General features: G+C 45.6%; 1 protein-coding gene across 4 annotated transcripts in view; it reads left to right on the top strand.

Moving 5' to 3' along the window:
- Positions 1 to 79: 79 nt before the first annotated feature.
- atp5f1c (ATP synthase F1 subunit gamma) overlaps positions 80 to 13,474 on the top strand; it is a 341,300-nt gene continuing 327,905 nt past the window's right edge. Inside the window, exons 1-10 of one of the 4 annotated variants that reach the window (XM_060038379.1) lie at positions 80 to 224; positions 771 to 805; positions 981 to 1,112; positions 1,487 to 1,694; positions 2,063 to 2,206; positions 2,875 to 2,939; positions 3,037 to 3,192; positions 3,985 to 4,081; positions 4,560 to 4,584; positions 4,868 to 5,090. In XM_060038379.1, the coding sequence (XP_059894362.1) occupies positions 139 to 224; positions 771 to 805; positions 981 to 1,112; positions 1,487 to 1,694; positions 2,063 to 2,206; positions 2,875 to 2,939; positions 3,037 to 3,192; positions 3,985 to 4,081; positions 4,560 to 4,566 (930 nt within the window). In that variant the 5' untranslated portion in view covers positions 80 to 138 and the 3' untranslated portion in view covers positions 4,567 to 4,584; positions 4,868 to 5,090. Of the gene's footprint in view, positions 225 to 770; positions 806 to 980; positions 1,113 to 1,486; positions 1,695 to 2,062; positions 2,207 to 2,874; positions 2,940 to 3,036; positions 3,193 to 3,984; positions 4,086 to 4,559; positions 4,585 to 4,867; positions 5,091 to 13,474 lie in introns of those variants that run through there. The other 3 variants (XM_060038380.1, XM_060038381.1, XM_060038382.1) reach the window with 3 other exon arrangements.

Here is a 13,474-nt window from a genome sequence, read left to right as displayed (position 1 = left end):
ATTTAGCTATTTCTGAAAAACCTTCAGACCGAATGTTTGCGTTTGGATTTCAGATCACACAACTTCCGGTCTGAAGTGGATGTCGTCACGGTCGCTCGTTCAAAACCACGCGAGACCCCCTTCAATTTCGCTACTCACATGCGCCTGCGCAGTCCTGCGTGTCTGACCTTCATAGCAGTAACCATGTTCGCCAGGACCAGCGCGTTGGTGTTCCAGCCACAATGGTAATGTTTATATTTTAACTTAAAGCCAGTACGCTCTCAATGTTTAATTTGTCTCCAGCTTTTCCTACCATGTGTATGCCAAACAGCATTGCTTTATTCGAGATTACCCGTGTTTTCTGACTGCAAGGGCGTGCTAAGCCACAGGCCGCGGCTTGTGCTGCTGACAGCAGTTCAGAGCCCATTGAATGGTCCAAGTTCAGCTACATAGCTAAGCTAAGCTAGCACAGTTGACATTTCTTCCCACTAAGGTTATGATACTGTGTTTCGCGTTTGATCCCCTCCAAAGACCCTCATCCACATCGTTGATATGTTAGCTATACGAACGAGTTTACATTTCGCCTCATGGAAAATGAACGACCCCTATTCTTAGTTTGTGAACCAAAATGCTAACGATGTAGCCGGTGCGGTTTCAAGACGTTAATCAATTATCACAAAGCAGAAATATATTTGACATTCGAAACAATGCACTCGTATGCATATTATGTTTTAATATACTGGCTGTGACTCGGGTCAACGGAGGACTAATGCAGTGTTTTGCTCTTGCAGTGGGCAGGTCAGGAACATGGTCACCTTGAAGGACAGTAAGTGCAGCTTCAACTTTTATTTTTTTTAAATCAAGTTCTCTAATGCAGTTCAACAATCATTGCTTTATTCCCTTTTATATTGACTTGTAAATGCATGTCTACCTTTGCATCCGTTAATTTGAGAATCTCCAGTGTTTGTGTGTGGTCAATTATTTTCTTACTCTTATTCTAGTCACCATTAGGTTGAAGTCCATCAAGAACATCCAGAAAATCACCAAGTCCATGAAGATGGTGGCTGCTGCCAAGTACGCTCGTGCTGAGAGGCAGCTGAAGCCTGCTCGCGTCTATGGCACCAGCGCCCTGGGTAATGACAAATACACGCTGGATAACCTCTTTATAATCCCCTGAATGGGTCATCAGTCCTTTTTTTTTGTTGTAATTTTTAAACGATGGATTCCACCATTTGTGTGCATTACCTGTGTAGTGTATGGTTTTCCTAGCTGTCTTCCTTATGTGTTACTTCTTTCCATTCATGGTAATACGTGGGAAAACTCAAGAGTGCGTGGAAGATGATGGGAATAGGATATTGCTTGCCCCCCCCGCACAGAAACAAGACACCGTCGTAGACCTTTCATGTCCATTAAAAGGGCGGAGTCGCTTTAGAAACAATGCAGAGACTAGATATTTAGAAAATGTCGATTCCGTAGCACCTGTCTGAACGTTACGTCTGACCCTCAGCCCTGTACGAGAAGGCCGAGATCAAGGCCCCCGAGGAGAAGGTCGCCAAGCACCTGATCATCGGTGTGTCGTCCGACCGTGGGCTCTGCGGAGCCATCCACTCTGGCGTGGCCAAGGCCATCAAGGCCCAGATCGGCATCATCGCCGGCAATGGCACGGACGTCATGGTGGTGAACATTGGGGACAAGCTGAGAGCAATTCTGCACAGGTACCGTGTCCCTATTTATATTTGACCTTGTATAAAACGTTCTGAGAAGCTGCACTGATTGGCTAGGTTAGCTGTCAATTTTAATGAGGACTAACGCTTTAAGTGCTTGATTGGTGGAGTCATGCAGCTGTTGGATCTACCTGTTTGTGACAAACATTGTGCGGATCAGTGGTGCTTGTAGATTTGTGTGTTTCCACGTCATGATCTTGTCGAAGATTCAATGAATCCCTTTGAAGAAAGATGCAAAACTTTTTACATTAACGAGTAACCGGTTGAACGTGTATTTTTGTTGTTTCCTATGATAAAATGTTCTAAATTGTTGTAAATGTTAATATTCCTCATACCCATGGCTGCTCTTTCTCCCCCAGGACTCACGGGAAGCACATCCTGATGACCTGCAAGGAGGTGGGCCGTAAGCCCCCCACCTTCGCGGATGCCTCCATCATCGCCGGCGAGGTGCTCAACTCCGGCTACGAGTTTGACCAGGGCTCCGTCATCTTCAACAAATTTAGGTAGGCAGCCTGCCCACTATCAAGATTTACAATGTGCCTTCTGGCGTACGTCTGGAACAGTTTTTGTAGTTATTTAGAGGATGTAGTGCTCTCAGGCCTCGCTGTCTCAACTCGTCACAAACAGATTTTAGGGGGTACAGCCAGAATGCTTGATTGAATTTATCCGGGAACCCAAAACTGCCAGACCGGGTAATCCTATGAGGCCATATTTACATTTTATCCATACTTTTTAGGACTGTGCATTTCAATCCAGATGTGGACCTTGATCAATCCAAAAAATTACTTTTAAACCAGAATAGGTTCCTTGTAAGTCACAAAGTCTCTTCTGTGGTTGGCCCGGGAGAGGCCAGACAAGTGTGTGTGTGTGTGTGTGTGCTTATTAGCTAGCTAGAGGTGGGAGGTTCTCTCAGGTGTTGGAGGTTCTTGTGGTAGACGAACAAGCCATGATCCGCACTTTAGAAACAAACCCCATGCAATACACAAGCTGGCTGAGATCTTGGTAATTCTAATAATTTTCCACTACTTTGGTAGTGGAAAATCACCTGGTCCTTTTTTAAGAGGGGCTCATGGTGGAATTGTGTTTCTCTATCTGACATAGCCTACTCGGAGCTTGTCTGATTTAGTGTTGTCCGCTACAATATATCGACGCTCTCTTCTTCCTCACGCAGGTCTGTCATCTCCTACAAGGCCGAGAACAGGCCTGTCTTCTCCAACGAGACCGTGGCCAATGCAGGTATGGCACCCATCAATCATTTCAGTGTGCTACGAAGAAGCAGGTTCATTTCCCCTCGTCGTGCCGACCTTTGACCTTTTGACCCTCCATCCGACAGAGAGCATGGGGGTCTACGACGACATCGACGCCGATGTGCTGAGGAACTACCAGGAGTTTGCCCTGGTCAACCTCATCTACTACGGCATGAAGGAGTCCACCACCAGCGAGCAGAGCGCCAGGATGACCGCCATGGACAGCGCCAGCAAGAACGCCTGTAAGACAGCCCCCTCGAGCCCCTGACGCCACGCCCTCAGATTGCACTCTCGTCGGTCTCAAACTGATAGAATGCAGCCTATTCACGCAGAGTTCAGGGGCATCAAGTCATGTCTCAATTTAATATTTCCAAAAGGTTCCCCTGTGGAGGTAGCTCGGCTTACGCAGGTTGAGAAGGCAGCATAGCGTCTTCGTTGGTCAAGATGTCACACAATCCCGTGCGCCAGCTTCCCCACTCTGACGAGAGTGAAAAGCAATCTTGCGAAACTGCCAAGAGTTGTAAAAATGTTAGTTATATTGAGGTTTAGACGACTCGACTACAACACCAAATAATGCTACTCTAATGGAGCTGAAAATATGAAGAAAGCAGTTAGTCCGAATTACCGACGGGAGATGATGTAACTGTTGATATCAAGTCCCTCGCAATCCAGACTCCTCAACGGGTAACTTTATACTAAACTAGATGGATATAGTGTCGCCTGGGTTTTTGACCTTCAGCCAAAACAAAAGGTGTGTATGTATGATGTCAAAGGAGGAGGGAATCTCACTAGGAATGTTTGGTTTCGCAACGAAGTACATTTGGCTGGTGGGTGATGTATTATTCAACTTTTTGACAAAAGTCAAAAGATTTAGGTGGTTTCATCCTCCTTATTTTCTAATTTGATGGCGTTTTAGTAAGAATGCAAGGAGAATCTCAATCCGCGTCATCGGCCAAGAACCGTCAAACCCCCGCCCAGGGCGACTTGCTGTGTACGTCTGGTTAAAAGTTGTCCTTCTGCTCCCCCTCCCCTAGCCGAGATGATTGACAAGCTGACCTTGACCTTCAACCGCACCAGACAGGCCGTCATCACCAAGGAGCTCATTGAGATCATCTCCGGAGCGGCTGCCCTGTGAGTGAGCGGCCTGTTCAGTGTTTTACAGGGCTCCTAGTTTCCCAGAAATCCACCCTGCTGTGTGACATGGTGACATCACAAGTGGGATTGTCCACCTAGATGTATGATGGAATGGATGAGTCGACTAGTTGGTACAGTCCACTGGATGGGCTGGTCGACTTATTTATCCATTATAAATATGTGTGGACGATCCTGCTTGTGATGTCACTGCACCGTCAAGATTTTACAATGGCTTTAGGTGGCTAATCAAATAGGGGCCCTTTAATTTATTGTTCATTGACTTGATTTTACTGCAACAATTTCTGAATGTATCCTCAATACTAACAAGGTATTTTATTTTCATTAGCAGTCTTTGTAAGCACAAAAAAAAACAAGTCTCAAATTATCTCTCGTTCGTCATGCATGTGTGCTACACTATTTAACCCTCAATTCTGAAACTAAATCTGCTCCTCCCCTTAACATCTGCTGAACCCAGGACCTGATGTGTGTTCACATCAGAGGTAACCTCCTGCGGGAGTCCACTTGCACCCCCCCCCCCAATGTTTAATAGCGTCGCAGATCTAACGACGTGATCCCACCCTCTAGAGACTGTGGAAGCCTGTAGTGTTCCCACTCTAATACGAATGGACCCCTCCCTGTCTCTAGTTGATGCTAAAACTAGATGCTTACAAGGAACTCCCAAAGTTGTAGTCCATTTGTAGTTGTTTGTTGGCATCTAGGGTCTTGGTTTGCTTTGCGCTATGTTCCTTCATTCATCCTGCTTTCTTTCTTTTCTTTTTTCAGATAAACCGGCCCGACCGTTGTTCCAACTCGGGCAGTTAGTCCTTCTGCTTTACGTGCTGTTCAGCGCTGCCGGAAAAGCTCTCGTCATAAAGCATCTGAACATTCGTGTTTCTATTTGTAAAATATATAGAAAAAAATAATAATAAACCTCTTACAGAGAACAATTGTCTCTTTACCTGTCCCGTCTGTGTTGTCCTGACAATAAATATACCTATGACCAAGATGCTACCGAGTAGTGATGCTTGACCAACGATTTTAACTCTGATTTCATCAGTTGAATTCCAAAATGTTTCGGATGGTATTACTGGCAAGCTGGTGGTTTGGAGCTAGTGGATGATTGGCATTTGTGGGATATTGATTTCAATGACTAGCAGCTGGGGAAAAATAAAAGTTTGCCCGAGAGGGTGTTGTGTTTGGTTTTTAGTTCTGAACTTAATGCTATAGCCTGTTGACTTTTGATCTATTTAAGAATTTGCAAGTTTTTATTTTGGGATTAACATATAATGGCATATGCCCCCAATATATAGATAATATGAACTGCCAAAGTTTTGCAGCTTGTTCTTGGTCAGCTGAAGAGGAGAAACTCGGGTCCCCATTTCAAATGAACGCGGTAAGACATATCATACCCTGACATGTTTAATTTACATTTGAAACATTTTTAGTTATATTATTTAATGCCAAACCGAACTAACAGTCGAACGAATAAACACAAGTGGACGTAAACTAAGTCATGGTCAGAATTCCTCCTATCATGTTTACCAGTCAGCGGCAGTTTAGTTCACTCACTTACGTTAGGTAACTCATTAACTGAGCAAAGGGAGCATAGTACTAGTCAATATTATCCAGAGATATTAAATAAGTTTCATTTTTAGACGATGGACCCGGACTCAAGCTGTACCAGATGAAGAAGATGAGTCACTCACTGGAAGAGTTGAGACAACATTTGAAACATCTGTTCATGCATCACTGGTGAGTTTATCACAAGTAAATACATCAAATATATGTATACATGTATAGTAGGCCTATGTATATATTTGGGCAGAAGAAGGCCTGAAGCTTACGGCTCATTTGATTTCGGTCCATCCTCGCAGTTTACCCACGGATGCTTGACCCTGGTGGTCATGGCAACCAACGTGTTTCTGATCAGAATTTCAGATCAATTCTTCAGAACTGTTCCTACTGTATTGCTTTGGTGGACCGACCTTGCAGGCAGTTTATATGAAAGTTGAATGTAACCTGCAACTAGTTTGCTTGATTGAATAAAATCTCCCAAAACGTAAGCTAGGCTGTGCAAAATAAATTATACCTAGCGTTAGGCCTCCTTATCTTTAGCATGGAGTGTTGTAGTAGTCCTGTTGGTTCGATAACAGGAAAATAATCGGAGTAACATGGCTCAGCTGGGTTCTTCAGAATGTTGTTCCCCTTGTTCTATCTTTTGTGGCGCTCCACCACAATGCAGTGTATGACCACCAGAGGGCGCCGTCTGATAACAAATAAGCCTGATATGGAATTCTGAGTTTCCAGCAGAAATAGCTGCAGCCAAAGGGCATTTGTTTAATATTGAAAATTGAACCATATATATCTTCATTCATATATCTTCTGAACTTTATAATGATGAAAGGCTCTGTTTCGCAAGTCCACTAGGCTTATATTTTATCGTTGCTACTCTCAAGATAACCCCTCATTTATACATATAAACCTACAAATAATTACACGAAATGTCTGAATAATGTGTGGTTTATATGTTAGCGTGTGTATGTGTGCATGAATAACATGTTCTGCATTTCATTCATGTAATATGTGTGTGCACCTACATGGGTGAGTGAGAGTGTGTGTCCATGTGCACGTGCTCACACATGTCCTGCAGGCCTTGTTTGTCTATTGTATTTGCGCTTGTTGTTGTTTACTCCTGAGGGGGGGGGGGGGAGGGAGGGGGGGAGAGGACGGGAGGGAGGCAATGCGATTGCATCTGAACACTGAAATTACAACGATGCCAGCCCCTGATAAGCGAGCTCAGAGCACAGCCTCTCACCCCCCCCTCGCAGGCGCGGCCCAACGATGCCAGAGCGCGGCGGTATGGGCGGGGCGGGCGGTGTGGGATGATGAATTTCACGATTCCGACATTTTTTTATTTTTTCCCTGACGCCCGGGATGGAGGTGGGGAAGGATGTTGGATTATGTGGGAAAACAAATGTTCTTTGGAGAGTTTGAAATTCTTCTTCTTACGCTCGGTGCGTGTAGGGACCAGCTTTTGGCTGGGGGTGAGCTGGCCGTCCGGGAGACAGAGAGACACTGTGTCTATGTTATCTCCTGTAGATTAGGAATGAATGTGTTCTACACACATTTAACATACTACCCAGGGGACGGATAAGGTGTCGCCAGGGTGTTTGACTTTCAGCCAAAACAAAAGGCACTGGGCACTGGGCACATACGGACAACATGCCTTGTCTCTCGTATCCTATACGAGAGACAAGGCATGTTGTCCGTATGTGCCCAGTGTCTAATATATAGATATATATCCTATATATTAGATTTAATTCTACAACTTCAAGCAATCTTTCTCTACAGCTCTCTCTCTCATCCTCTCGCTATCTGTCTCTCGAAGTTATCTCCCTCTTTGCCTTATAAAGCAATCTCTCTCCGTCTATCTCTCTATTCCTTTCTCTCCCTACTTGACAGAGGGGAGATGAGGAAGGACAGTAGGAAATAAAAGAAAGACAAGGAGAGAAAGGGAGGGGAAGGGCCAACTTAAGTCTGGTTCCCACGGTGACCATCTGTATACATCCATGTGTCTGTCTGTGTGTCTGAGAGTGTGTTAGTGTGTGTGTGTGTGTGTGTAACACGTTTTCTGAAGCATCAATGGAAGAGCATTATCTCATTCAACCCCTTATCTTAATGCCCCCCCAAAACACTCACACCCACACACATGCACATACACACACAAACACACAGCTATAACACAATGCTATCTCCACCGTAGACTTTCCCGACTATTTATGTCGTACAAGGTCACCATCGTTTAGACGGGCCTGGCCTCTTGTGGCACCTGGCGATGAGATACGAGATGTGTGTGTGTGTGTGTGTGTGTGTGAGTGTGTGTGTGTGTGTGTGTGTGTGTGTGTGTGTGTGTCTGTCTGGAGGGAGGAGGATGGGTTTGGCGATCGATTCCCTCCGTTCCGATTCACTCGGGCCCCACCCCTCCACCCTTGGTCCGCCCCTTCTGCCTCTTTAGTCTCTCATCCTCTTCCTTAACCAATCGCCGTGGTAACGTAGGGTCCAGGATGGATAGCAAGTCGCCCTACCTCCCCCCCACTCCACATCCACACAATCTATACTGTATGTCCAAAGTGAATGCCGCTGAGTGAGTGAGCAGATACAAGTGAAGGATAGCCGTGGGAAGGAAACGTTTTTCACCAGATAAGTGCCCATTCAACAACAAAAAACATTAACCTAACATAGTGGATATTAAACTATCGAAATGCAATTTACATATGTATAGAGAGAGAGCATGAGAGAGGGATGGGGAAGAGAGATACCTTTGTATGTGAATACCTTTTTATGGCACATTTACCTTCTCCTCTGGATATGCTTTATTGTTCATGCATCACCGGTACGATACAGTTATTCGTCACTTACATCATTTTGGAATGGTTCGGCAATGTAAATGTTTGTGTTACATGTTCCGATGAAGCTCTTTGAATTTGAATATGAAAGAGAGATGGGGAGAGAGACAGAGACGGGGAATGAGAGAGTGACAGAATGACAGAGAGACGGGGAGTATGAGAGCATCATTCCTAGTAGTGAAGGAGGGGACGCAACGTTTGGGTATAGTTAGTAACCTAGAAATGGAGGTCCATCAATAGAAGCGACTCGCTTTACGTATACGCGCGCGTGTGTGTGTGTGAGAGAGTGTGTCTATACCATATCAATACATGCGTCTTGCTTTTTGAAAAATCTGTTGAAACACTGGATTTGTGGTCTCGCGTTGAAACGTGCATGGCTGCAGGCGAGCTTGCGTGCATGTGTGTGTGTGTGTGTGCTGCGCGTGCAGGTGTGATCCCTGACTCCTGTGGTCTTGGGTTTCGGTAGGGCGGCTGCATGATAGATGGCTTGGCCCCACCTCAGAGGACCCTGCCAGTGTCCCGGGACGGCGCGTCAACCTAAGTTTCATCACACACACACACACACACACACACACACACACACACACACACACACACACACACACACACACACACACACACACACACACACACACACACACACTCCTCTCTCACTGTCGCTCAGCTCACTCCCTACCTCCGTTTGTGGTGTAAGAGCATGTGTGTGTTTTTCTGTGTGTGTATGTGTGTGTGTGTGTGTATGTTTGAGGCTGGTTGGTTTCAGGTTGGGCCTGACCCCCTGCTGCAACAGGATAGGTGGGTAAGGATGCCACGTGTGTGTGTGTGTGTGTGTGTGTGTGTGTGTGTGTGTGTGTGTGTGTGTGTGTGTGTGTGTGTGTGTGTGTGTGTGTGTGTGTGTGTGTGTGTGTGTGTGTGTGTTAGCGCTCACTGAGCTGACCTGGGTCTGTGTCCTGCTGTGTGTGTTGGCCCCAGCCCTTTCCTGCCTAGACCACACCACTAACCAAAACCCAATGTGTGTGTGTGTGTGTGTGTGTGTGTGTGTGTGTGTGTGTGTGTGTGTGTGTGTGTGTGTGTGTGTGTGTGTGTGTGTGTGTGTGTGTGTGTGTGTGTGTGTGTGTGTCTGCCCGTGTGTGTGTCCGGAAGACTCTCACTCACTCATAATTTCCCCAATTCCCTCTCTCTTTCATGTTGCAGGGCTGCCGTCTTCCTCTGTGTCAGTCAGTCTGTCTGTCAAAGCTGTCCTTTCATGTATATACTGTTCACACGCATATATATATGTATATGTGTGTGTGTGTGTGTGACAAGCATATATATATATATATGTGTGACAAGCATATATATATATGTATATATACAAATATATTCAGATTCAGAATCACCTAACTTTTTGTCCTTCCAACTAGTGCTAACTCTAGCGTTCTTATTGTGAGGAATGTCTTTCATGTGTTTCAGTTATTTTCAGAATACAGTGTTTTGATAATGTTTTGGTCAGGGCAGACTTTGTAGTAGTGTATCAAGCAGTATGTATACAGTATGTGTGAAATCTAAAATGTATATTTTTCTATATACATATTTACAGCATCCAAACTGCAACTCCCTCACTTCCCTGAACTATCCGTATTATTCAAACAAGACGGGGGGGGGGGGGGGAGACAAATAAACAGTCCACAAATATGCTATCGCGGACCAACCTGTAGGTATCCTTGAGTCTGACACCCTTAACCCCAATAGCTGCTCCACAACAGCCTGTATCTGAACACGCTGTATGTCCCTTTGGATAGAAGGGCCTGATATATGACTAAATAGTAAACAGTCAAATCCTCTCTGTTCTCCCTCTCTCCCCCCATCCCCACCTCTCTCTCTCCCTCCCTCCATGTCTCTGTCTCTCCACCACCGCCAGCAGCAGACTATGTGTGAGTGCAGACGTTGGTGTGTTTTCCGCGCGTATAGCAGAGATTATAAACCCTAGTGACAAGCCGCGTGTCTGATACGGTATCCGCTCTGAAATTACAGATCAGCCCCTCGGTTTTTAAATGATATTTTAAATACTTGCCGCGAGGCCTATTTTTATTGTTGTTATACTAGTATACTCTGCTTTTGTTAACACTAACACACACAGAAACACACAGACAGACAGGCACACACACACACACACACACACACACACACACACACACACACACACACACACACACACACACACACACACACACACACACACACACACACACACACACACACACACACACACACACACACACACACACACACACACACACACACACACACACACAAATACACAGTGGCTTGGTGCTTATTATTTAAATGAGTGTTATTTTACTCTGTCACTTTGAAAAAAATCCTTTCCCTCTCCCTCTCCTCCCCCCATCCCTTCCTCCATCTTACACATGGCTACTTGGCGGGAATTAAGATGAAATGCAGCATAAAAAGGAAAGAAGAGAAAGGACCAATTCTAATTAGCCTGATTGTGTGTGAGTGAGTGTGGGTGTGTATGCACGGGAAGATGTGTCTGTTTGTGGTGCGCTCGTGTGCTTGTGCGTGTGTGCGTGTGTGCGTGTGTGTTATTAATGTTGCCAGAGTATCCTGGATTTGTGACACACTCATGTATGTTTGTTGAACAGAGCCATCGATTATCCCTCTTTAAAGCAGGGGATTGTATTTAGATTACACACAGGAATAAGAACAGTATTGTGGACTATCCAACGTTTTCATTTATCAATAACATATGGAGGAATTACAATCTCCATATTTCATGCTACAGACGGGTTTTGACTTGGTCGATGGGAGGATGCAGTTCCAACACTGGCCTGCTAGATGGTGCTGTTGCCTCGTTGGTATCCAGGTTCAGATCAAAGGTCCCTCTGTTCCAATCGTTGGCTGAGCTCTTTGTGCTCTGGCGTTTTATGATGGGATTCTCTGGAGAGCCGCGGATGGAGAATGACACTCCTTACCCTCTCCCTCTCTGTCTCTCTCTCTCTCTCTCTCTCTCTCTCTCTCTCTCTCTCTCTCTCTCTCTCTCTCTCTCTCTCTCTCTCTCTCTCTCTCTCTCTCTCTCTCTCTCTCTCTCTCTCTCTCTCTCTCTCTCTCTCTCTCTATTCCTCCCTTACTCCCCCCTCTCACTCGCTCTCTCCCTCCTCTCTGTTGGAACACACCCCAACCTTGACATATTGAGAATGAAAACGATGGTTCCACATCCATGCTCGCTTGTTGACAGCGTTGACTCTCTTTTCATGTGTGTTTTGATAGCCGAAAATGAGCCATATTAGAAATGTTAGGAAAAATTATGTTTAGCCTGGCTGTTTTGTGTGTTTGTGTATTTCACCACACATGTCTGTCCACACTAAATGGCAGTGTTGCGAAACGCATATAAATGATTGTGGGCATGTGCGCACACACGTTCACACTGACACACGCACACACACATGCACACACACGTACACACACACTTAATGTGTACACACATTGTCTGTGAATGCAAAGCAATATAATTATAAGCACAATACACATACTCTACACCCAGGGGACAATCTTAGGGCCAAACTAGCCACATTAACCCTTTCCTTGGCAATGAGAACACAACCCCATTCGAAACCACGTGCACGTGCACACACACTCTGTTTCCCTCACACACACACACACACACACACACACACACACACACACACACACACACACACACACACACACACACACACACACACACAGACCCTTGGATAAAGTCTATACAGGTATACGCCAGTGTGTGCTACCTGCTACCCACACACACGTAGCAGCAGGCTCATGTTTTTGAATACATCCCATTTCCAACGCTCGCTTACAAACCCATTCCCTCCCTCGCGCTGCGCTCCATAAAAAGCTTGTGCAGGTAAATATTCCGACACCGTCCGCGGCTCTTTCCCACGCTCGTGCTTGCGCACGCCATTCACACGGTATAACCGCCGTGGCTCGCTAAATGAAACACAGATATTCATAGCGCTCCGTCGACGGAATAAAGACCCCGCCGCGGCCATTCAATTAGCCTCCGTCGTGGCCACTGGTGTGTCTGTACGTGTGTACCTGTTTGTGTGTGTGTGTGTGTGTGTGTGTGTGTGTGTGTGTGTGTGTGTGTGTGTGTGTGTGTGTGTGTGTGTGTGTGTGTGTGTGTGTGTGTGTGTGTGTGTGTGTGTTTTTGTGTGTGTAATGTCCTGTCTGAGCGACTGAGGTTTTAAACAGCCGGCTAAATGCTAACCAGGTCACAGCTGGGGGTATGAGAACCGACTCACGGTCACGGCACACACACGTGTGTGTTTGTGGGTGAGAGAGAGAGAGAGAGAGAGAGAGAGAGAGAGAGAGAGAGAGAGAGAGAGAGAGAGAGAGAGAGAGAGAGAGAGAGAGAGAGAGAGAGAGAGAGAGAGAGAGAGAGAGAGAGAGTTTGTCTGTGTGTGTTTTTGTGTGTGTATATGTGTGTGTTTGTGTGTCCATTCAAGTCTATGCAGTTCAACTACCTTAACCAATGTAATAGGTATGGAATTAGGCCTTTTCGCTCCAGAAAAAATATGCTACACTTTAGCCAAGATGCTAGTGACAGCTTGCTATATCTGTTTGGTAAAGGGAGTTTTTTAACACTCAATGTGTTTCCCTGAGTGTGTCTGTTTGTGTGTGTGTGTGTGTGGTGTGCGTTTCTGTATGTGTTTGTGTGTGTGTGTGTGTGTGTGACCAAGACTTTGTTAAAGTGTGGAGGCTTTGAGTGTATTTGTACGCATAGACATGCTTACGTATCCTTTCAAATTACTTTTTCTTATTTTTACACCAGCTCTGTTTTCTGCCTCGGGCGTTGTGTCTACGTGCGCACTCTCTCAATAGAGAGACATGTCTTTCACCGACGTGTTTGTTACTATTTTGTTAGCTTGTGACAGTGTCAATGTGTGTGAGTGTGTGTCTGAAGGTGTCTGTGTATGTGTGGCTTGTTGCATGTGCGTGCAGG

This window comes from Gadus macrocephalus, chromosome 19 (genome assembly GCF_031168955.1).
Source record: "Gadus macrocephalus chromosome 19, ASM3116895v1".
NCBI lineage: Eukaryota > Metazoa > Chordata > Actinopteri > Gadiformes > Gadidae > Gadus > Gadus macrocephalus.
The sequence above is the reverse complement of the archived record's forward strand: the minus strand, read 5'-3'. Positions and strand labels throughout refer to the sequence as shown.